This window comes from Aulonocara stuartgranti (assembly GCF_965226115.1).
Source record: "Aulonocara stuartgranti genome assembly, chromosome: 15".
Lineage (NCBI taxonomy): Eukaryota > Metazoa > Chordata > Actinopteri > Cichliformes > Cichlidae > Aulonocara > Aulonocara stuartgranti.
Window position 1 is genome coordinate 30838843 of NC_138951.1, and position 25841 is coordinate 30864683.

At 41.6% G+C, this 25841-nt stretch overlaps 3 protein-coding genes across 4 annotated transcripts in view; 2 read left to right on the forward strand and 1 right to left on the reverse strand.

Annotated features, from left to right (window-relative positions):
- slc16a10 (solute carrier family 16 member 10) overlaps nt 1–12839 on the forward strand; it is a 31424-nt gene extending 18585 nt beyond the window's left edge. The window contains exons 3-6 of the mRNA XM_082505079.1: nt 104–527; nt 5781–5924; nt 6218–6446; nt 9291–12839. Coding sequence (XP_082361205.1) covers nt 104–527; nt 5781–5924; nt 6218–6446; nt 9291–9520 — 1027 coding nt within the window. The 3' untranslated portion in view covers nt 9521–12839. The remainder of the gene's footprint in view (nt 1–103; nt 528–5780; nt 5925–6217; nt 6447–9290) is intronic.
- A 1938-nt stretch (nt 12840–14777) lies between these two features.
- On the forward strand, nt 14778–24642 carry mfsd4b (major facilitator superfamily domain containing 4B). The gene is made up of 4 exons (XM_082505339.1): nt 14778–15756; nt 19281–19449; nt 19535–19651; nt 21408–24642. Exons 1-4 carry the CDS (start codon nt 15478–15480, stop codon nt 22658–22660), a joined length of 1818 nt encoding a protein of 605 aa, XP_082361465.1. The 5' UTR covers nt 14778–15477; the 3' UTR covers nt 22661–24642.
- Nucleotides 24560–25841, reverse strand: part of rev3l (REV3 like, DNA directed polymerase zeta catalytic subunit) — an 84488-nt gene continuing 83206 nt past the window's right edge. For both annotated transcript variants that reach the window (XM_082505281.1, XM_082505282.1), the window contains one exon: nt 24560–25628. In XM_082505281.1, the coding sequence (XP_082361407.1) occupies nt 25488–25628 (141 nt within the window). In that variant the 3' untranslated portion in view covers nt 24560–25487. The remainder of the gene's footprint in view (nt 25629–25841) is intronic.

A 25841-nucleotide genomic window follows, 5' to 3' on the forward strand; every position in this document is an offset into this window, starting at 1 on the left:
TTGCTGCTGCTAAGAACTGATTCTTTTCTGGGAAATATCTTGCAGATGAATTGGCAACTCTGAATTAATCGACTGTACACTGATGTTATTTATTTGCTCCTAGGTCCCTGGACCTCATGTACTTCACATACGGCATTGTGTTCTCCTGCGGCTGCTCTTTTGCCTACCAGCCAAGCCTGGTCATCCTTGGCCATTACTTTAAGAAGCGCCTTGGCCTCGTAAATGGTATTGTAACAGCCGGCAGCAGCGTCTTCACGATCGCTATGCCCTTTGTGCTGTCAGCCTTACTGAAAAACATAGGCCTATACTCCACCCTGCGTGTCCTCTGCATCCTCATGCTTGTGCTGATGCTGGCTGGCTTCACTTACAAGCCCCTGCTGCCGGTCAAACCGAAAGACTCCCAAACAGGCAGCTCACACCTAAAACAGATTTTCAACGTCAATATCTGGAAGTCGTGGGGATATCGCATCTGGGCCTTCGGCATTCCCGCTGCCCTCTATGGCTACTTTGTGCCTTATGTTCATCTGGTAAGTACTTATCACTTCTTTCATCTGCTGTGCTAATAATATTTATGCTGGCATTCATACTTACTGTTTGTGTATGTGCCGTTCACTCCCCTCCAAACAAGGGGTTGGTAATGATCCATTTGACATATGGGAGCATGCCAATTCCAAGATTCCACAGTGTGATTTTGCAACTATCCTACTCCTTGGTTCTGGATCTCATTATTGGCATGGTTAACAAGGAATAAGGGTGAGAGGTTAGCTAGCTTCAACAGCACAGTCATCAAAACTCATAACAGCTATGTGAATAACAGAACTGTGAAAGGGGAGAGGAAGGGAAGTTGAAACCATGGCAGGATCTTCCAGACATTCAGCGGTGGCACAGAGTGTTACTGTCTTTTAATATTTTGCTTTTTGGCAACTGTGATAAATTAAAAATTTTATTTAAGGGAGGATGCAAAAGGAGACAGAAAAACACATCATTTGAGAACGTTTCCAGAGTTCCATCACGTGCACCAGTGTTATATCAGACGAATTTTCTCCAAGTGTGCACTTCAATATCACTATAATCCCAAGGACAAAACATCTAAACGCAAGCTAGACAGCTAAGTGCATGCTGAAGATGCATGGGACAGGATAGGAGAGCCAGCTCTTCAAGACAAGACTCAGCTGAACATCTGCACCCAAACAGAGAGAGGGCACTCCTTTGAGAATTCTAATGTTCACAGTTTGGAAACATGGTTTGAGAAGAGTCATCATTAGACTATCAGTCATTCTAATATGTGTGTGTGTAATATGTGGCTGTAATAATTCACATGATGGCAGGGTGGAGCAGTGTCGCACAAAGAGTTCACACCTTGCCTCGTGAGACCCTTAATGATTTGAAATGATGGGGATTCCAGTAGAAATGTTGGTGCTTTGCGCACGGCTTATTTGGCACGATACAAATGCACAAAAGTGGCACAAAGATTACAGTTTTACTATTGCAGGCTTTTCTTGACACCGAATTATCCTTGCTGTGCATGACGTGTCCATACCACCGTTGGCGTGCTTCCCTCATCATCTTTTCGATTGGGGCAACTCTGAGTCATTTTCGAACATCTTCATTTGTCACACAATCCGGGCGGGTTAAGCCCAGACATCCACCTGAGCATCTTCATCTCCATGGAGGATCTGCTCGTGTTTCTTGGTGGCTCGCCAGCATTCCGCTCCATATAGGGCCACCGGCCATAGGACTGTCTTGTAGATGTTCTACAAGACAGTCCTATGGTCCAAGGTGTTCAGGCATCCTCTTATTGCACAGGATGCTGGTGGATTTACGCCATTTAAGCCATGCTGTGTTGACTCGTGAGCACACATCCGGGAGAGTCTCGCCGTCCGCCGAGACCAGGGACCTGAGATATTTGAATTGGGCCGTCTTCTTTAACTCCTGGCCGTCGATCTGGATCAATCCCAGGATCTGAGGGCCACATTCTAGGTATTCCGTTTTCTTGGTGTTCAGGTGCATTCCACTTTCTTTCAGCTGATCCTTCCATTCCTGCGACTGCTCTTGTAGAGGCAGGCGGTCTGGGTTTACGAGTGCCACATCGTCTGCGTAAAGGAGGGTCCAAGGTATTGGTTATTGTAATGCTGTGTTCATGCAGAGGATGAACAGCAGGGCTGAGCTTTGGTGGACGCCTAAACGGTGGTGAGGTCTCCCTGCATTATAATGTTTTTTAAAAAATATTTAAATGCACTGCCTGCAGAGCCATGGGTCCATCAGCGCAATGCAATTACATTGATGTATGCAATTAAAATGAACACAAGGCCAAATTACTTAAGATGGCGCATTTAAAGAATAGCTCAACAAACACAGTTTGCTAATGTATTTGTGCACAATCCTGAAATATAAATTGGAATTTATTTGTAATAAAGGTCTCTGTGTGTAATTGTGACATGGTCCACTTATGGTCAATTTTGGGCTACTTTTACATATTATATTTTACTAGATATTTAGTTCACCTTTCTTAATACAATGATACTTTTCTAGAGCCATTTTGAAATATAACTATTCAGTGCTTTCAACAACATAAATACAATATAGTGTGACTCTACAGCATTGGCAAAGAGCCCTGACTCTCAAAGACAGACATATTAAAAACAAAACAAAAATGATTAAAGAAAATCAGTCTCGGCAGGTAGATGTCAGCTGATTTTGTAGTGTGGGTTGCCTGGCTCTTTTTTCACCACAACAACTTCCTAGTTCCTCATGTGTTCATTATTTAGCTGTGTGGTCCTGGTGAATGTGGCATAATATGGAAGGAGGATTTAATCTGCAGTTCCGTAAACATGTGTCGCTTTCCCTAAATCAGTGTTTATTTCTGCTTTAAGATAGGAAACTTTGAGCTTAGAGACAACGTCTTGGGAGGGCTGCAGAAGGGGAGCCTGTATGTACTGGAAAGACTCAGGAGATGCCTGTTTATTTGGAGATGGTGACTTTGTTATTGGAGGGAGATCAGAGTGTCCTGTGGATCAATGCCTGTGTTTTCCCAACCCTTCTCATGTCTGCTACACAGACTGGGATAACACTTGGATCTGGCTGAAGCCTCAGCACCAGCACTGGACTAACAGCCTCGGCAGCGATTCTTCCCCCCTACCTGCACCTAAAGCCCCAGCCCTGTGGGATGGAAAAGCAGAAAAACATGTGTCCAGCAGCATATTGTTCGGCTTGTTGGAACGGAGTCCTGTCAGATCCTCCAAACAGCTGTATACTTTTTATTTTTTTATAGTGTCTATTTCCTTGAGCAAAGTGCTGAGCGCGGCCTTTTGAAATAGCCTTGCCCTAGTACCACGTATGTTTTTCATCTTGCTTACCTCTTTACTTAAAGAGTAAAGTCCAGTTCTCAACTTATTGCTGATTAGAGAAAAAAGAAGTTGCCTTTGTGTTTGCTCTGTAAATGGCTTGATAAAAGGTATGCTATTGCTTTGCCAAGTGCAAAGTGGGAAAGGAATTTGTGAAAATTATGCAACTTGCTGAAGGCCAATATGTTAGAAAGTTTGATCTTATCATCAAGACAGATAATCCATGTCCTCCCTTTCCTGAATCAACATAATTGAATCATGGAACACCATAAAGGACCATTCAGAGCCATACTTTTCTTCAGATAGCTGTGTCTACTTTTAAAATAAGCTTGTTTCATTTTTTTAATGAGGAGCGCCTGCAGGGCTGCAGTGTGTGGGCTGGATGTTTGATGATCATTACACATCTGCGAGAGAGTAGGAGAACGACAGCACTTGGGAAGGTTGGGTTGGTGCACTGGGGCTCTAAAGGGGAAAACTCTCCCTATAATTGAAATGTATTTTGTGTTAAGGTGCTCTAGTTTGTTACCTTGCTAAATCCACCAACTATAGATTTCTTTGTTAGACATCTGAACTAGTCATAAGTAGCAGCTCAGGTTATTGAGAACTTCAGTGATTGTTATGCTTAATATAATGTCATCAGCTATGCATGCTGGGTGAGAATTTATGAGATGAACCACTTTATTTTTCTTTACATTTATATATCGGTTGGAGCAGGAAGCTTTGAAAATGTAACCTAACCTGATAATGTGGGAATGAGTCAGATAGGGAATATCTAAAAAAAGATCCACGATCATTTACCAGCCATATAGCTGTGAACAAAGGATCTTTGTTTGACTGATAGTTCGCTGGTATCATAGATCTCATCATGGCAGTGAGTAGGTGATGCTAGGTTGTAACTCATACACTTCCATATTATCTTACATATTTGCTATATGACTCTCTTGGTCTGCTTTTCCTGACTGAACCACATTCTCCATAAGGTATTCACTACTGTATGACACATGAGGAATATCAATCACCTTCAGAAGGCTAGGCTGAAGCAATAAATTTCAACAATTATCAACTGTCCACTGGTTTATGTCTGATAATGTGATCGTGTGATTGAGGGAGCAGCACGTTTGTCACGTGAACCTTCCAAGCAGAATTCTAGGTGGCAAAGTTCAAGATACATCTAACTTCACTTTAAAACTATCCTCCCTCTGGTCAGCCTCAACTGAGTGTGTGTATCATAAGTTAATCTCCTGACACTTATACAAACAAACAAAGATGTGTGTAGCATTGCTTCTTGGATGTAAGACTTCCTAAAGACAGAGCATGTTGTTGTACATTGGCAAAGAATGTAAGTCTCCCAGAAAGTGTAGGGGGTGATGGTGATGGGTCTATACATCAGCAGACTGCAGGTCCTTTGAAGAGGTCTGCTGCACATTGCCTGGAGGTAGAAACACAGCAGGCCCCTCTTTCTCTTCTCGGTCCTCACAGATTAATGCTTAGCAGTAGGAATGACGTGGCTACAGGAGATAATGTGGAAAGCCAACATCTGGACAGTGTAAACTAGAAAACGGCATTCGCTGGAAGCTGAAATACAAATGAGCACTGAAATATGGACAAGCTAGATAAAAGGATCTGATGATATGATAACAACAAACTGACCTGTTGCCTGAAATATGGCTGCTGTCATATAAATAAAAGGATTTGTAAAACCGGACATTTTTTTGAACCCAGTTCTGCAAAACCATTCAACCCCAGATTTCTGAAAAACGCATGCAGAATGTGAAGTAAAAGATACATTGAGTGAAAAATTTAGTGAATTTTCCCTCTCTTCATTCAACTATATGCATCCACAGGAGTGCAGCGCAGTGCTGACAGACTTATAAAAGTCAACCAAGAACAGAAAACTGATGCTACAGGTTGGCAGAGTCACCTTTTATCATCAAACTGGTTTCTCAAACATGCCAATGAGTTCACTGTACTCAAATGGCTTCCTCAGCCACCTCCTCCTAATCCAATAGAGCACCTTTAGGATGAGGTAGCACAGGGGATTTGCATTATGGATGTACAGCCAACAAATCTGCAGCAACTGTGCGATGCTGTCGAGGCAACAAGGACCAAAATCTCTGAGGAATATTTGCAGCACCTTGGTAAACCTTTGCCATGAAGAATTTAAGTAATCCTAAGGCAAAAGGAGGTACAACCCGGTACCAGAAAGGTGTACCTAGTTAAGTGTCCAGTGAGGTTAGATCTCAGGCAAATATCTTTATGTAGTTAACACACAAATCCACAATGACTAAGCAAAGAGCACTGTCCAATGAGGTTTTAGTCAGTGGTTGCAGTTTCACAGTTTTTATTGTAATTCTTTGTGCTGTACTGTGTATCATATAACTGCAGTAAACTAAAGAAATGAAACAGCTGTGTTCATCTTTCATTTACTGTCCACAGATGAAACACGTGGAGGAGCGTTTTGGAAAAGAGACCAATAAGGAAGTTTTGCTCATGTGCATTGGTATAACATCTGGCATTGGCCGACTGATCTTCGGCATAGTGGCGGATTACATTAACGGAGTCAACAAAGTGTTCCTGCAAGTGAGTGTGTGGCCTAAACAGTCGTGTAAGCAGATTTACATTGTCTGAATGCAGAAGTTCTGACCATTAAAAATTCTCTGAAATAGCATTTTAGGGATCATGTGAGGATCATAGCACAGTGAGACCTTTAAGCCAGTTAAAGGTCTTACAATAGGGGGTGAAGATTTAACATTACATGAGTCTTCTCGTGTAACGTTAAAGTAAAATGAGGGGTTTCTTTTGGTTTTGCATCCAATCTGAATATATAGAGTGTACTAAACCATAACAATTAACAAAATAATCTCTCTACTTAGGTGGCGTCCTTCTTCGTCATCGGTCTCATGTCCATGATGATCCCCCTGTGCAATGTGTTTGGCGGGCTTATCGCAGTGTGTCTGCTGATGGGACTGTTTGACGGCTGCTTCATCTGCATCATGGCACCTATCGCCTTTGAGTTGGTTGGAGCCAAAGATGTGTCCCAGGCCATTGGCTTCCTGCTAGGCCTGATGTCTGTGCCCATGACTGTGGGGCCCCCTATTGCAGGTAAAGCAGGAGTTAACTGAAATTTGTGATCATGCTCAGGTAACCCCTGAACATATGACACATGCCCACACTAAACTGATGATCTAATAATATGGCAGTTTAGTCATTTTGGATCCTTGGCCTTAACTAGCTTCAAAAATCTAGCACATGCATACTTTTATATATAAGCCTCTTTGGGGTAATTCCAACTGTGTAGTGATGTGTACCTACAAAAAGGACATTCAGTGAGCTGGTGAGTGCACAAGGATCACTGACGCATTTCCGCATTTTACCTTGTCTTGTACAAAGAGCTAATGCAGCACAATCTGGTTAAAGCCTTAATGCTGTCTTTCTGTGATACGAAGGTGTCTGAACACAGGGCATCACAGCTTGCTGTGCATGAGATTGTAGCTGCAATACTGGTCAGAGTGCTCATGCTGAGCCCTGTACTAAAGCTGAAGATCTTACACTGAGCATGTGAGTTTCTGAACTGGATCATGGATCAAGAGGATGGCTTGGTCTGATGAATCATGTGAGCCAGCTGTTAAGTCTAATTGTTGAATGTTGCCATTGTGTTTCTTAAATTTGTACAGTCTTAGTTCAAGCAGTAGGATCAAAGCCATTCCTTTGATCCTGACCACCTCTCCAATCACTCTGTGCTGGGGGAGGTTTTATTGTAGATACATCCTATCGGAAAGATCTGTTTCTTTTGATGTAAGCTTCCTGGGTTTATGACCCTTTGGTCAGCAGGAGGTCTAACACACACACATTCTCACATAACACACACACACACACACATTCTCACATAACACACACACACACTCTTACAGAAGTTCACACATTGGTCTTAGAACCAAGGGGGCGTGGCTTTGTTCTGACGTGTTTTGTGTGAACTGTCTCTCAATAAAAGGTAGCAGGAGGAGGTCAGATCTGGGGGTCATTTTCGTGGTGGACACAGACGAGGCCTCCCTTGCGCAAATAATCGATCGATCGACTGTCTTGTTTTCTTCATGATGAATAAGTCTCTAGAATTAGCGGGGTTTGTGGAAACACAGACTGAACACCAGCATGTGCACTTATCTACACAGGGAAGAGGTGGCAGCAGGATGCATTATCAGACAAGCCAACAGAGGACATGGGACTCCTGGGCCAATTTTCTGCTGGAAACAGTTATGTGGGAGTTGCATTCCCAAGAGCATCTCCTAATATCACTGACCCCTTAAGGAGGATAATGCATTCCACCATTGGGAACATTGCTAAGAGTTCATAGTGTTCAGTTAATCTTCAGATTCCCCAGATGCTCAATCATGAGCACGATTGAGCATCTGTAGGATGCCCGATAGCTTCATGTGGCTGTAGCTCAGGTGGCAGAGCAAGTCAGCCACTAATCAGAAGGTCGGTGGTTCGATCCCAGGCTGCACCCTGGCTGCATGCCAAATATCCTTGGGCAAGATACTAACCCCATGTTTGCCTACTGGTGGTGGTCAGAGGGCCCTGTGGCGCCTGTGTCCGGCAGCCTCGCCTCTGTCAGTGTGCCCCAGGGCAGCTGTGGCTACAATGTAGCTTGCTATCGCCTGTGTGTGAATGACTGAATGTAGTGTAAAGCCCTTTGGGGTCCTATGGACTAGAAAAGCGCTATACAAATGCAGGCCATGCCCGATAGCTATGCTTTGAAAGGTGTGAGACATGCACACTGCTAGGCAGGTGGTTTCAGTATTGTGGCTAATCAGTGTGTGTGTATGTTTCTAGCTGGCGCTGTTTACATGTGGATTTTAAAAAATGCGAGACTTCTTCAGTGCTGAATGCCAAAGGTTCACTAAAGGTTTACTGCTAGCATGTGCATTTACTCATGTGAGCTTCATGTGCAGAGGGCTTCCTGGAAGACAATCAGTTGTTTTCAGTTTTCAGTTTTATTTGTCATATGCAAGTTAGCACAAGGTCAACATTGCAATGAAATGTGTTTGACGAGCAGCAGTCACTCAGCAGCATGATACAGTAGGAGAAAATATAATAAAATAAAATAATAAAGAAAATAGAAAAATAGTAAGGAGCAAAATATTAGAGAGACATGGTAAAAGAGAAAAGATGACTAAATATATATGTATCTATAAATATAAATATATGTACACTAGTGACTAAATAAGAAAATCTTGAAAAGAAATATGACGGGAGGGCAGATGGGATATTGCACAGGAATGAGCAGCAGAAAATTACAGTATTGCACTTTTAAATATAAATATCAATGACAATAAAGTGGAGTGACCAGTGCAGATTAAATAGAGTACTTGTGAAGCTGCAGGGTAGCTTCTGAGTGCTGTGTTGTGTGTGTTTAAGTGTTGTGGTTGAGGTGTCGTATGGCTTGGTGGTAAAAACTGTTTTTGAGTCTTGTAGTCCGAGCAGACAGGCTCCTGTAACGTCTGCCAGATGGTAACAAGGAGAACAGCTGATGTGCTGGGTGGCTGTGGTCCTTGATGATGCTGTGTGCTTTACGGAAGCATCGCTGGAGATAAATGTCCTGAATGGCAGGAAGCCTCGTGCCAGTGATGTTCTCTGCTGCCTTCACCACCCTCTGCAGTGATTTACGGCTGCTGGCAGAGCAGCTTCTGTGTGTGTGTGTGTGTGTGTGTGTGTGTGTGTGTGTGGTAGAGCTGGAAGCCATCTTTATTAGGAGAGTTTACATATGTAAAGAAGCCATACAGGTGACAAAAGTCAATGACATCTTGGTCAGCACCAGCTGTTAATCTTGCGATGTTTAGGAGTTCTGACACTTGTGTTTCTCTTTGTATTTGGATGTGATCGTAAACATTTACCTTTAGCTGTGTTTATTTGACCGTTACCCCCCCACCCCCCTTTATCTGGTTGCAGGCTATCTGAGGGACAAAATGGGATATTACGACATGGCCTTCTACCTAGCAGGAGTCCCACCGATCATTGGCGGGGCCTTGCTGTGTCTGATACCCTGGGTGGAAGCCAAGCACAAGAGAAGAGAGAAAAAGCAGGCCGTGAAAGGGGAGCAGGACGCTGACCAGAAGTTGATGAATCATGAAAAGGCTCAAGAAGTTGTGCAACACAAAGCAGGAGAGTCTGTCCTCTAAATACCCCTAGAGAGAGACTGACAGAGAGGTGCAGGGGGTCAGACTGAGGCTGCTGCTGCTCATTGATAGTATTAAGATACTCTGTGCATATCTGTGTTTATGTGAAGACTGTTTTAAGTAGGAAAAAATGCCAAAGTGTTCAAACATATCAGAGTCATATGTTGAAGCTGAACGTAAATGTGATCCTGAAGAACTATGCATCAGACTGAACTAATCTTACATCAGACAAGCTTGAAATTGTAGCTGAAAATGGGGAAAACTGGACATTTATTTTTTTGTCACAATAAGAGTTAGGCATGCAGTACTGTGTCCAAGATCAACTCCGTCAGCAGCCATTCTCACTGGGCTTACTCTAATCTTAACATTGACTTTTCATCACTATCATACAGTTTTAGACATACAGTTAAAACATGTTGTATAGTATAACATACAGAAAAACATAGGAAACAATTTATGGTGTTAATTTAAATTTTTGTATAAGTTCATAGTGAACCAGTCTGCCAAAGATTTATATTTAACCCTGCCATCTTTATGTCCTCCAGTATGCTATGTAATCTGTTTTAGGGGTGCACTGATACAGTGGTCGGGGTTGGTTGATACCAGCATTTCTGCAAATAAATTGGCATATACTGATGTCCTGCCTAAAAGTTAACAAAAGCTGAAAAAAAAACCCTGACACAAATGAAATAATATGCTATATTTGTTTTCCTGGACCAAACCGGGAACTAGATAACAACAAAAACTAATACAAATACTGTTATCTGCAGGCTTCCAGATGCTCTTTAAGACATCAATATCTGTATCAGTACCAGTATCTGTATTACCGTTGATATTTGTACTGGTATTGGTCCTTTTGACAGTCAGTGCATCCCTAATCAATGATTGGTGTTTAAAAAGACACACAGTAACTATCGGCTCAGAGAAGTGCTCTAAAAAGTCTAGGTTTTTCTGTCTGACTCTGGAATCTGAGCTGTAAAGGTGCTTGTAAGGATGCAGCTTTGGGAAGCACAATAAAATATGTCCTGTCAGAGATGCTGACCCAGCTTCCCTTCCGAGGTTGGATCTAGGAAATCTGATCATTTAAAGGCTGTTTAACTCACCAAGCAGAGCTTGGCACCCAAAAGCTCTAAGTTCACCTCACTGAGCCCGTAATTCTTTCCCTTGAAAAATTCAAAATAAACTGCACAATACATTTTTTAAATACCAGAGGTAGCAAATATATGGTACAAATTAAAAGTCATATAAGATAATTAAAATGTACTTAATTTTTAAACAAATTTGTCTGATGGTTCAGTAAACAAGAATTTTCTGCAATTATTTTATATTTCAGGCTTTAAGGGGTTAAGGTTATTATCCACTCTTGATCCCATGCTGTGGAGCATCCCAGAATTTATGCTGCCTGTGTTTCCAAAATTACCACTATTGAATTATTAATGATCACATTATACAAACATGAAAGCATAGAGAGGGTTCTATAAAGCCCCCTGCAACTGTGTCATCAGTTAATCTGGTACTGTGACTGATTCATTCAAAGAGGCTGCTTTAAATCAAACCTCCTCAGTGTTTTAGATGTTATATTTAAAGAAATAGTTTTAGAAAGTAAATATGTGGCAACTGGTTATCCTAAAAAAGGCACAGAGACTGGAAGCAAGCAGAAAATATTAGTCTGGAGTAGGAAAAATAGGACTTCTAGCCACTGTGAAAGTTCACTTATCATCAAGTCATATCTGTTTAAAACTTTGTTGACTGCTTTCAGCCTATCAGCACATAAGAAGACATTCACCACTTACATTAGCCATGCGTATCTGATGTACTGCATCAGTTTGTTGATTACTTTGCTCTTTCAAAGACAGCGGGATGAAGAGCTGAACTGAACTCTAGGTCACTGGCCAAGTTAGGGCATGAGTGGGTTTTGTTTTAGCAACATGCTGAGTGAGCACATTCAAAGAAATTGGAAGATGTTACCTTTTAATTGAATCCTCACCCCTTTGTTAAAGCCTACTGCCAGATGGGGACCGTTTTTGTTCATTTTCTTGTAATTTTCTCTCACATTTGAGTTCATACTTAAATTGTGCAGCATTCATTAACAGTTGACCTGGTTCATGTCAGATGATCTCTTAAATGGCCCAAAACCCCACAAAACATTGTGCATTTTCCTTCACCTCTGTATGATTTACTCACTCTACTGAATCATTTCAGAGACGCCTCTGTTTGAACTGTGGACGTGAGTCTAACTAATAATTGACTATGTGACCATCAGTCCCATTAATTATTAACTCTGTCCAGTTCAATGACATTCAGTAGAAAGGTATCTGTTTTGTGTTTTATTTATTTTTCACTTCTGGAGACTTTCATGTTGTTAAAAGCCTTAAATGAACTGACTGAAGACCAAACTGTGCACAAATGCAAATGTCTGAAAGTGTGTTTGCTTGCCCTCATTCGCCTCCCCAAAGCCCCCTATGTAGTGCCAGTGAACCAAGTGATGTCACCCATCACTGACTGTGGTGGACTGCATATTTGGAAAACTCACGCTGCCGGGGAAATGAATCTCCATCATAGAAATGCTGTGGGTCAGTGTTTTTTTTTTTCCTCTGCAGACCTGTGACCCGCTACCTCAGATGATAGCAGAGCTCTGCTCCTTGTCTGTACTGTCCTGTCACCGTGAATACGTCTTAACTTTGCTCTTTAATGAAAAACATGTTGCCATTATTTTATTTTATTTTAATGCACAAAGTGACTGAAATCTTCAGCATTTCCAATACTATGCTTAAATCCCATGTCTTATCCTTATGATGTGCATGACTCTTTATGGTGGAGTGCCATCATAGTGCTATTCATTTGTGAGAGCCTCGAGTAATTTCTCATTGCCATATATGAATATGAATGCTTTGTTGTATGTATTCATTGCACTCTATTCGCGCTTTTACTTGTTTTTTGTAGCTGTTCGGTCATATGTGCCTCTAGAAATGATATGTGCCAACCAAAGAGATGCTTTGTTTTAAATTGCATGATTTATTTTTACTTGGTGATTACTATAGACCAAAATCGTTGAGACAATCTGCTGAAGTTAACACACCAAAGCCTAACAGTATTTAGTTGCTGTTATTTTGCCATCTAATCCAGCCACTGGCTTTATTTGCTGCATCTTTACTGCTTCCGTCCTTTTCCATGTATTCTCCCCAAAAAGTGTTCTTAAATATGAATGTGTCTACATTTCCTCTGTTGCAGGATGTGTTGTGAACAACAGTATATGCAATGTATGTAAACACAATTAATTTTAATCATTTTAAAAACAGTAAAAATATTTACTTTTAAGTTATCTGGGTTTTTTTTTAATTTATGCCTATAGATCATAGAAAACACTGAAGTTCATTTAATCAAGATGTAAAATCAAGTGCAGTAAAACTGAACATGAACAAAAACACTTTATACCTTTGAACCTGTGAGACACTGACATGCCACTCCTTCACAGTTTTTCTCTAATAATCTTTATCTTCTTTTGACCCATGTGTGAGCGTGTGTGATTAGATGATTTGTCTAGATTTAGTCCTTCTGCACTTTTATTAGGTTATGGATCTCAGTAAAGGAACCAGGATTTCTTAACAGTCAGAAAGCACTGCCTGGGGGTGGGGAACACGTACTGATGTGGAGCTAATGAATGTCCTATATGTAGGAACCCTGGCGTCATTGTTGCCCAGGTTAGGACACATGAAACAAATGTAAATATTTGTCTGGACTGTTATTATTTAGTATCAGGCTCCCTGAAAAGCCTTCAAATGATCTAAAATACCGCAGCATGAGACCAGGTAGAAATATCACATTTGCCATATCGACTTCTCCTTATTGAGTCCATGTTAAACCTAGAATTGAATTTAAAATCCTCATTCTACTTTACAAAGTCATGAATGATCATGTCCCTTCATATCATATAGGCATCACAGTAACATATTATCCCAACAGTGTTCACCTGATTCAGTCACGATTTAGAGTTCATCACAGCACAGGAACAGCACCAGTGTAGGTTACTCATAATCTTTTTATGGCCTCTGACGGTGGACTCTGTGCAGCATTCTATGCAGGGTCAGCATCGGAGCATATGGGCAACTCTGATAGAGGATTTGATACCAATCACTTTGCTATTCTATAAAAAAACAAAGCCATAAAAGGAGACTGAAAATTCATATCACAGCAAGTAAGAACCACCGTAGGTTCCCAACAGCTAGCACAGCAGACAGTGCTTGCGGTGCTCTTTATTTTTTCCTACAGTGCTTAGTCCTTGTTGTGCATCATGTGTGTCCAGTGTGTTTTTGCAGCTGCTCTCCTTCTTGTTGCAAGCTCCTCTCTGAATGGTCCCAGCATGCTTCTGCATGAATGGGCGGAACTGATCAGAAAATATGTGACAAGTGTTCCAGACCTGCTCCCACAAAACCACACCATGCTGCCACATGAAGTACACCGCAAAACCTTTAAGATTTACATTTAAGATTGACCCCTGTATGTTTTCTTCTATGCTTACTTGTTACGTCAAGGCCAAACTACTGCAATTTCTTATTAGAACCTCTCTTATAGGTGTTCAGGCTCCAACATACCACAGTGAGAGTGCTACGTGAGGTATTTTAATTAGAAGAAGTTAATTTAAAGTGGAGTATTTTACTAAATAACTACAATTTCACAAGTATCTGTAATAGCTTTGACATTTATCTGAGAGCTATTGTTACCAATACCTTTGAAATTAAAAGACATTCTTCTTCTCGTTCTTAAGGAAATATAAGATTGTATAAATTGTAGTTCATAAATAAGGTCAAATATAATATTTATATGCACTAATGCATTGGCATTAGCAGTTATTCTACATAGCTGAGAATTTACGAAAGAATATTGGACTTGAAATGTTTAAGGGAGAAAAGGGGATTTTTAAAATTCAGGTCTTTGAAGTCAGTTCAGTTTTATTTATATAGCACCAAATCACAACAACATTTGCCTCAAGGAGCTTTATATAGTAAAGGAAACACCATACAGTAATACACAGAAAATCTCAACAATCATATGACCCCCTATGAGCAAGCGCTTTAGGGACAGTGGGAAGGAAAAACTCAATTTTAACAGGAAAAACCCTCCAGCAGAACTAGGCTGAGGGAGGATTGAGTGAAGAAGAAACACACAGTGCATCGTGGGATGCCCCCAGCAGCCTGGACCTATTGCAACTTTGCTGCCAAGTAATTAAAGTTCTTACACGCTTTGGTTTTTATTTGTGCTCAGCCAGTTTACTTGGTACAAACTCTAGATGGCGCCATGTGCTTTCACTACAGCCAGGCAGAAAAGGCTTCTAACTACGACTATGACAGGACACCGGCAGCCCTGGATCATTTGGTGCTCTTGAGCTGTGAACAGCCAGTAGAAACAGAGGTCTTACTCTGCCATGATTTCAGGGTACTGAAAAGCTCATAAACAAAGCGAAGCGATCGCCTGTTTTGGCACATGGCATTCTGGGTTTTGCATCGGTCCCAGGTCCATTGATTTGCAATAATACGAAAACGCACAGGTGAAAGTGATAACATTACAAAACAGTGCTTGCTGATTAATATAATTAAAGTAAAAAAAAATATTCAGGTTATTCAAAAGGAAGGTGTCTCTTTACACACGGAGTGAGCAACAATCCCAATAGATGATCTTTGCAAACCTTCAGCAGCCATACAGGCAGCAGCTGTTGACATATGGAGGGATTCCACAGCTGCAGCGGTGGTACCCTGCGGTCACCGTCGCATTAAAGATGTCCGACTCAAAAAATCCGTGTATTTAATAACCAACTGCGGCCTTCAAACACGAGGCGCCAGAACGGGAGGAGATAAAAGACTCGCTTTATTATCTGTAGTCAGTCAGCAGTTGTGCGGCGTTGTGACAGCTCACCATCACTCCCAGCAACACACTCTCTCTCTCTCGGTGCTAGACCGACAGCTATGTCTACGTCCGTCACGCGTGACACCGATATTAAAAAGAAGCACGTCCATTTCGCCAGTATGGAGGAGGACGACAACGACGACAAGGAGGAGGACACCCTGTTTGACAAGAGGAAGGACACTGGGCGAGAAATGAAGAACGCATTAAAGGGGGCGAAGAGAAAGACCACACAAAACAGCGACGACCGGGTGGAGGTGGTTGGCGGAGGAAGGGGCGGCCAAGGAGCAGGCGGCCGCTGGATGGTTACGCTCGCGCTCTGTGCATCTTGCCTGGGCTTGGTAAATAGTTAGGAGTGGGAAGTTAGCTTAAACCTGCCGGTTCATTAAACAATTCTCTGACTTTTCTCATTCCTTTAAAAAGGAAATGAATTGGAAAATTTTAAATAAATAAATATAATGTGGTAACTGAATAGATTTATTAAGTTGGTTGGGATATCTACAACAGTTAACTAGTTGGCTAGCTAGGGTTGTATTAATGTTATCCGTTAGCATATAGCCATAAACCGCTAGCTTATCACGGCTGTCCAATATTCATTTGCGTTCTTTGGAATTTCTACTGAAGTCATTTCATTCATTTCATTTCATTTATTTATTCATTTTCAGGCACAACAAATACCTATATTGAACATAAAATACACAAAACAAAAAACAAAACTTGCCTGAAAAAGGAGTGGGACGAAGAAAACTTATTAAATCCCACCCCTATACTCACTCATCAACAAAAAAAAAAACAATAAACTTCCCGCAGCTACGCCCATCATTGCATACAGACCCATCAACAGCCCCGGGCAGATACAAGCATCTAAGCGGCAGCTCGCAACCAACAATTAGAGCCTTCATAACTGAATACAGAATATATAAATTATAAATTGCATTACCACAGGTAACAGGCAGTAATAACTACAAGTAACAGACACACATACATATACATACATATATATCTACACACACAAGTACATATATGTACATACATACGCACACTTTATTTTTATTTTTTATTTTGGAATCCATACCAGCAATGGTAAGAGGACAGACATTACAGAGCACACTAAAACCCATCATTGAGTATACTGTGACCAGACCAACTGTTTGTAGAGAAATTTAAATCTATGAATATTTTTGCATTGTTTCAATTGTAAACTCAGACTGTTCCAGATTTTCACACCACATACAGACACACAAAAGCCTTTACGGGTTGTTCGAGTTCTGGGTAATTTGAATTCTCCAAAGCCTCTCACATTATAAACCTTTTCTCGAATTTCAAATCTAGTTTGTAAATTTGCCGGTAAAAGTTTAGTAAAAGCTTTATACAAAATTATGGATGTATTGTAATTAACCAGATCCTGGAATTTAAGTAACTTTGCCTGAAGAAAGAATTTGTGAGTATGTTCTAGATAACCAGCCTTGTGAATAATACGCAGTGCTCGTTTCTGTACTGTGACTAATGGATTAGTTGTATTTTTATATGTATTTCCCCACACTTCCACACAATATGTAAGATATGGAAGAACCAGGGTACAGTACAGAGTACGAAGTGCATCTTTATCAAGGAATTGTTTCACTTTGTTCAAAACTGCGAGGCTTCTGGAAATTTTGGTTTTTATGTGTCTGACGTGGGGTTTCCATGAAATTTTGTTATCAATTATAACTCCCAAAAATTAAGTCTACTCCAGGAAATGAATTTGAAATGTCAGAAGATCTGCAGTTACTTATATAGTGCCATAATATAGTAGATTTTTGGCCTGTTATGGTTCTGTCGAGCGTTGTAAACGAAGGAGACCTTTCAATTTAAGTCGTACTTTGTGTCCTTAGGTTGTTTTTGACTGGCCCCACATGTCGGTTGCCTTTATAGTTGTTATAAAGGTGCAACAGAATGTGAATCTACGTACACAAGGTGGTCACATGTGCTTGTAACTATTGAATAGTAAGCAATATTACGGTTGTATGCAGCAGTATCCTGCACAACCGGATTTTCATAGTTGTAAATCTCGCTCTTCAACCATTTATTCCGCATCAGATTAGTGAAATCCACCTGCACACACTGGACGACTTTCTCCTGCATTAACCTTTTCTCCCCCCATTGGGCCTGGGGAAGAACATTCAAGTTTTGTTGTTTCAGCATCAGATTATCCTGTTAAAAAAGTGGGGAAATGGAAACTTTTATTACAGTTATTTAAGGATTGATATCAATCAGCTCTGATTGATGCCAGTGTCAGCTCTGCAGTTTTTGTTGTCACTGAGTGTGAACTCAGTGTAGAGAACAAAAAACTTGGAGGCTCTGTGAGCAAAAGCTCCACTTCACTTTTTTGTGTGATGCGAAGCAGTTAGATAAGCATGCTGGCACTGGTAAAAGGAACGGATAAACTCTGAGGATTATGATTCCAATGTTCAGTTTAGATTAGATTAGCCTTTGTTGTCTCCCTTCGAAGAAATTTTGCTTTGTCATTCAAGAAAAACCATCACATAAATTAATCGTCATACCATTTCACATGCACACACTTACAGTTTACTTATATTACTATTCAAGGTTCAAGGTTCTTTATTTGTCACATGCATAGTTATACAAGTATAACACACAGTGAAATGTAGCCTGACACGCTCCTCGACATGTGCAAAAAAATTGGGGGGTGGGGGGGTGTAGAGGAAGAATATATATATACATATATATATATATATACATATATATATATATATATATATATATATATATATATATATATATATATATATATATATATATATATTATATACATTGGGTGAATGTGCAGTAGTAGCAATTCAATGGTTTGACAAATTGGAGCACTAAAGAAAATATAAATATAATTTGAACAACTCACAATTTGGTACCCTGTACCTTTTACCTGATAGTATTAGCTTTATATTCTCTAGGTTTTTGTGTAAACCGTGTGATTTATATCTCTAGGAATTTTACAGGCCACACTTTATTGCAGTTTCCTCTGATAGCACCTGGGGGAAAATGGAGGGAGCATGCCAGTGGTCTTTCCAGTCCTTTGCATCAAATTTTGAACCTTTGATCTAGCTGACAGACAGGTTACTAAACTGTGTAGTATTGCCAGAACAGATAGCAGATTCAGTAGTTAGCATATAAAATAAGTAAAGCTTTCATCCACCCCAGGGAGTTTAGAAAGTGTAAACTCTGGAAGACTAGTTCTGGCACTAATGAATCTAGTATACATGAGAGTCAAGGTGCGTGAACGAGTAGAACTGACATTTAACTGTTTTTGTGTTTTCATTAGAAAAGCCAGGTGCTGTCTAGTTATACAGGAGTTCACCTTCATCTATAGCATGGTGTTTAACAGTATGTGAGGGAGTGTAGTCTTAAATCATGAGCTGAGGTCCACAAACAGTAATTGTGCATAAGCTTAACTATTCTCTAAATGTTTATATTATATTAGTTATAGTAGTTAAACAATTATATGCAAATTAGCAGGGATCAAAAAAAAGTTTAGATTCGTTTAAATTTGTAAAAATTTTTCAGTCTTAATTTTTCTCAACAGAAATCCTAAAATAAACATTTGTGCAGTATGTGTTGATACGTTGCCACCTCTGTCTTCACCTCGTGTCTTGTTGCTGACAAAAACACAGGAGGAGGAGGTAAAGTTTTCATTGGGGGTGAGCAGAATGCACAGGGTTGGAAATGTTAGTTTAGTTCTCCTAGATCCTGATGCGATCATTTGTCATTGATCTCTCAAGGAGATGAGACAAGTAGGACAATGGAGGGAGAGGAGTGGGTCCAACAACAACAGTCGTGGCTTGCTCTAAGCTTTGTCTTATTTTCTTAGGGGATGTGTATCTCAGTTCTTGGCCCCACACTGGAAGACTTGGCTGCAAATGTGAACCAGGATATCGGCAACATCTCCTACATCTTTGTTGGCCGCTCTGCAGGCTACGCCGGCGGATCCCTATTAGGAGGCATTCTGTTTGACTACATGAACCCCCATCTCCTGCTAGGTACCTTTCTAGCTTGTTGTTCTTGCCGGCCGGCCTTTACAGTCATTTTATGAGATTGATTTTGCCTCCTGTGGTAATCTTCTAGGTTTGTCCATGCTGCTCACGGCTTCTGGAATGTGTGCCATCCCTTACTGTAAGCAGGCTCTGCTCCTCACTGTGTTCATGTCCAGCATTGGGATATCCATGGGTGTTATAGATACAGGTAAGTAAACTATTGATATTCACTGTATCAGTGAAAGTTCAATGATTTTAACGGTCAGCCTCAGCTGATGAGTTTGTGCAGGGCTCAGAGCCACAAGTGGCTGTTTTTACCTCTTTTTCTCATCATTCTCTCGCCTGCTGTGGTGATGCATGTTTAAATGAGGGCATGGCTTAGCTGCAGCAGAGTGAATAAACAGTAGTGGAGTCCTGTTTGTAACATTGAGGGAGATGGTATGAGTAATTCAGTGCAATAGACATGGGCTGCTGGGAACTTCCCATGATATGATATGACATTCCTTTTGGCTCTCGGAGGAGGCGGACACACTTTTTCTCCTCTCCCTTATCTCCCTTATCTTCCCTGCTTAGTTCTTATGTCCTTGTCTAGTCTCGTGTTTTTTGTATTACTTTCCCTGGAACACTCTCTCACAGTCTGTTTCTAAAACCTAAAGAGAATTATGGATTTGATCAACTGGTCTCTGAATGCTATTGACACCCTTGTTGCTTTTCTGTGTTTATTGTGCTATGGTGTGTTGATATCTGTGCATTCCTGTATTATCCTTTTGTGTTACACATTTCGATGTTTTTTTTCCTCGCTACCTAGCCTGACCTGTCTCCCCAATGTGATGTTTGTGTATTGTATGTACGGTCGGCAAGGTCTGTCATCTCGGTTGTGGGGAAAAGACCAAATAAAGGCTATCTCATCTCATCTCATATACTGAGCATTTATTCTCAACTTGATTCTTTTCACTCTACATGTGTTTATCCACCACTTTAGATTTAAAGCTTCAAACCACATTACCAACTCGTCCACAGCGTGCCTTTCCTGTCTCCCTCTGGTCATCCCTAACTGGTGGCCAGTTTTTCCTTCCGACTGTTCCCAAGTGCTTTGTCATTAATGTTGTCTCATTGTGAGGTTTTATCTCTAACGTTGTAGGCTCTTTACCCTAAAATACAATGTGCTTTGAGTTGACTGTTGCTGTGTATTGGTGCATACGTAAATAAAATTGAATGAAAGTGAAACCGTGGAGAGAACAGGGCACCAGTGACAGACCTGCTAGTTCTGGTGTTCTGTGGTTCAGCTGTAAGAACAAAGGTCTCACTGAGGGACAGTGGGCCCTCATAGAGTTTGTTTCCAAAAGGTTGTTCAGAAACATGCACAAGTAGCATGCCGAAGGTAATTTGTAGCACTCTGGCAGTGCTTCTCCTGATCCTCCTCTCAAAAAACGAACAGATACTTGTCCTGCTGTTGGGTTAATGCTCTTCGAAGGCCCCTTTCAACTCTGCTTGTGTAACGTCTCCTCTCCTCTATACTCTTGACACTGTGCTGGCACACACAGCAAACTTTTCCTTTTCGGGGTGTTGTCTGGTTGTTGCTTCTTCAGTGCACCTCTTTTCACTTTGATGTGCACCAGAAGAAGTGAAATGAATTCATAGTGAATTATGTTTCCTTCCTGCAAATTGACCTATAAAGACCTTACAAAGACATTTACAAACTGTTTTGAAATCTTGTAAATCTTGCATGTAGTTAGTGCACCACGTGGTATTAGGCCTGTAGAATAATCCTTCATCTGCTTTTGCTAACAGTGGTAGCTTATTCTTAACATCATAAGAATGGAAACTTGCCGATGGAGTTATTTGGAGTCATTCCTTGTTTTGTCTGATTGTGATTCTTCTGTTAATCTTTTTTTTTTAGTTTAGCCAAAGCAAAGTGATGCTTGTGTCTCCATTCTTAACTATGTGTTTCTCCTGTGTGTCAGGTGGTAACGTGCTCATACTGGACACGTGGGGTGAGCAGTCGGGGCCTCACTTGCAAGCGCTGCACTTCAGTTTTGCCGCTGGGGCCTTTGTGTCTCCTATCATAGCCAAGCTGGTGTTTGGGACTGACTGGAAGGGCACTGAGGCCATAGCACCAACCAAGAGTACGCCTTCCACAGAGCCCCAGGTGACCAAAACCGTCAACACTCAGGGAGTCTCGCACAGTACCCTCAACTCCACCTGGGCCTACATCGTGATCGGTGCTTTTGTCTTTCTCATGTCCTTCCTCTTCTTCATCCTTTATTCTCGCTGCAGCGTGTCACGTGCAAAACCCCGCTCGGCCTCAGGAAAGCCCCTGGTGGCCAAATATCATGTGGCTCTTACAGCCCTCCTTTTCCTCTTCTTCTTTGCCTACGTCGGTGCTGAAGTAGCATATGGCTCCTTCATCTTTACCTTTGCTAAGGAGTACATCCAGATGGCTGAGGCGAAGGCAGCTGGGCTAAACTCCCTGTTCTGGGGGTCATTTGCAGCGTGCCGTGGGTTAGCCATCTTCTTTGCAGCCTGCATGTACCCGGGAAACATGATCCTGCTCAGCCTGTTGGGCACCGCTATCTCCTCTCTTCTGCTCTGCTTCTTCAGCAAGAAAGAGGAGGTCCTGTGGGTGTGCACTGCTATCTATGGGGCTTCCATGGCTGCCATTTTCCCAAGCGGCATCTCGTGGGTGGAGCAGTACACCACAGTAACGGGGCGCACAGCGGCAGTTTTCGTGGTGGGTGCAGCGCTGGGCGAGATGGTGCTGCCAGCACTCATAGGCTTCCTGCTCGAGAGGTTTCCAAAGCACCCGCTGCTCATGTACCTGTCACTCGTCACTGCCATCTTCACCTCCATCCTCTTTCCAGTCATGTACAAGCTGGCCTCGGTGAATGATGAAATTGAAAGCAGTGAATCCCAACGGGCACTGCTGGACTCAGGAGCTGATGAAGATGAGGATGAGGAAGAGCAGGATAATGAGGCCGATCAGTTGAACGACGCAGACTTTGAGGTCATTGAAATGGACGATACATCAAATTTTATGAATTCACCAAGCAAGATGTCCTCTCCCCCTGATGTCATGGCTCTAACAGACAGCCCCACTGCCCAAACCACACTGGTGTCAGAGCCTGCAGGCGCCACTTTCTCAGAGAGCATCTCTTTGGTAGGACACTCACCAAGACAGAACCTGCTGCTCTCTTTGGACCAAGAGAAGGGAGACTGAGAATGTCGGCTCAGTGACACGCCTCAACTGTCCATTTGCTGTCCAAGACCTGGAAACTCCAACATAGTTACTGTTTGTACTCTAGTAAAGGAAGCACTGACTAAGCAGTGCAGCTTATAAATCATACACACGCTTCCGCAGCTCAACTCAGTGCATCTTTTAAAGCTTTTGGACATCTGCTGGACAGTGAAGGATCAGATGTTGAAGTATTGCTATTTTCTTATAAATCATTTGACACTGTGTTCAATATTGTTGTGTCCTTATCCCCTCTGTAGTTAGGTAAAAGGTAAGGCTAGAATGAAAGTAAGAAATAGATCAGATATCAGCCTGATCCTGACTCAACGAACTTCACTGGGATCGTTGGCAACAGGTCAATCTATTCAGTTCAATTCTATGTTCTGTGTTTACTATGCCTTCCATCAGCAGTAGAGCACTGATTACAAACGGGAGAGCTAACATTTTGGTAACATAACATGAAGCCAAAAGCCAAGGGACAAGTTGTTATACTTCTTACATTTTGAATGTTTTTATGTTTGCAGTGTTTTTTGACTACAGCTAAGACTTCTCTGTCAGCTTCTTTCTTTGAGTTACTGGTATCACATTGGAGCTAGACAAACATGGATTGATGCATCGCTAGAATTCAGTGCCTTGTTTGAGGACGTGAGGAGAGTGGATGAGCTGAACCAGGGACAGACAGCTAGCCACCCCCTTAAAATAAAATCTTGCACTGCAAATACACTATATTGCCAAAAGTATTCACTCACCCTTCTAAATCATTACATTCAGGTGTTCCAATCACTTTCATGAGCACAGGTATATAAAATCAAGCTCCTAGGCATGCAGACTGCTTTTATAAACATTTGTGAGAGAATGGCTTGCTCTCAGGAGCTCAGTGACTTCGAATATGGTACTGTGATAAGATGCCACCTGTGCAAAGTCCAGTCAGGAAATTCTGTCACCATTAAATGTTCCACAAAATGAAAGTGATTGCGATTGACAGCAGCTCAGCCACATAAAATAACAGACTGGGATCAGCAACTTTGTGCACAGTCAATCACTGCAGACTTCTAAACTTCATGTGGCCTTCAGATTAGCTCAAGAACAGAGTACAGAAGGTTACAGAATTGCAAAGTGCAATGCAAAGCATCATATGCAGTGGTGCAAACTGCATATGATGCCACTGAACTCTAGAGAAGTGGAGAGGTGTTCTCTGCAATGACGAATCATGTCTACATCTGGCAATCTGATGGAGGAGTTCGAGTTGGCAGCTGCTAGAACAGTACTTGTTTGACTGCATTGCACTAAGTGTAAATTTTTTTTAATGGGCTTGGGCTTGCTCCCTTAGTTCCAGAGAAAGGGACTCTTGATAATTCAGCACACCGAGACAATTTCATGCTTCCAACTTTGTGGGAGCAATTTGGGGATGGCCCTTTCCTATTCCAGCACAACTGTTTCTAAAGACATGGACGAGGAAGTTTGGTGTGGAAAAACTGGACTGGCCTGCACAGAGTCCTACACCTCAGCCTGACAGAACACCTTTGGGATGAATTAGAGCATCCCAACATTGGTGTCTGACCTCACAAATGCACTTCTGGAAGAACACTTCTAAACCTCGTAGAAAGCCTTCCAGAAAAGTTGAAGCTGTTATAGCTAAACATGGAATGTCACTCAAGCTCATATGTGTGTGTGAAGGCAGACGAGTAAAGACTTTTGGCAATCTAGTGTGTGTGTGTGATGAGCTGAGCTGTACAGTGTATGCAGCTGTTTTCTGTTGCACTTTTGTGAAAACTGGATTTTTTTTTTCTTCTTTTTGGTCTTGTGCTGTAATGGGTCATGTCACTGTGATTCCTCTGATTTTTTCTTTTTAAGCTCCTGATTTAGTGAAAGAAAGAAGGCATCTTCATACATTGATTTTTTTATTTTATTATATCAATCTCAAACCTTCACCCACAGCAATGTCCATTAAAAACAAACAAAAAGGATCTCCTTCATTATAAGTTTTTACATTTTTACAAATCCACAGATCCTGTGTACGGCTGCATGGAGTGGGAGGGTTAAAGATCAAATTTTAATGTAGTTTGAAGACGGTTCGCACAGTAAAATTGGAAACGTACACAAAACCATATATCCACAAGGAAATAATAGACTCTTCATGGCATAAATTACCAAATACAGTATTGCAGCAGTCCCACATTTAAAACTAAAAAAATGGAGAGCTTTCCAGTTCCCATACTCTGTAGTATGAACTGTCAAATCTGCCAAAACAGACAAGGTTAAAGAAACAGAAAAATGGCACCTTCAAAAAGAACGCATCAAACTGCTTTGATTGTGTTCATGGTTGGAGCTGTAGTTGGTTAATGCACAGTGAGATTGGAGATGGATCTGTACAGGAACTATTTACAAAAAGACTGCAGTCAGTATAAAAAGGAGAAAAAGTCAATTAGTGGTTTGGGTGTAGTTCGTCTCTGAATTTATAAGATCTTTAAAAACCAGTTACAGTGAATACACAATACGACACATGTTCCATGATTGGACTGCACTCAGTCCCGCAACAGGCCGTCTGTTGCCGTGTCATCAAAAAGATCAGCTTCATTCGGCCCATAGCAGCTAATGGAGATGGCAGCAAACGAACACACGGCCTCTTCCACTGGAGGCATGAAGTAAACAGTCTCCATACTCAGAGAAATACTTTGAGACAAAATGAGAAAACCCGTCAGGGCTCAATCAAAGCACCATTTAAACTTTTACAACCAAATGGACAAACACTAAGATGGAAGGCCAGGAATTAGCACCAAATCAGTGGGTGGCTCCGGGACTCGGGAGCCAATCAGAACTGCTCCAGCAGCTGACGGAGGTAGGGGGCCTTGGAAAGTTGTCTGTTTACCCGGGACAGCTTGTAGAGGACGAGACAGTCGAGGGACACGCAGGGAACCTGCCGCTCAGCACTGCCACTGCAGTTCCTACAGATCTGTATGCAAACAGAAACACAAGCACACAGTGATCACACAAGGATGAGCTCTGGTATGGACACCACTCACAAACATGTCACTACTAGTCTGACCAGAGAAAAACTGTGGAGTCCGACATTGTTTAAGCAAAACTGCACACCAACTCAACCCGAGTGATTGCTGCCACCAGGCATCATAACTGCTGACGTCAATTGCTGTCTTAATAAATCTAG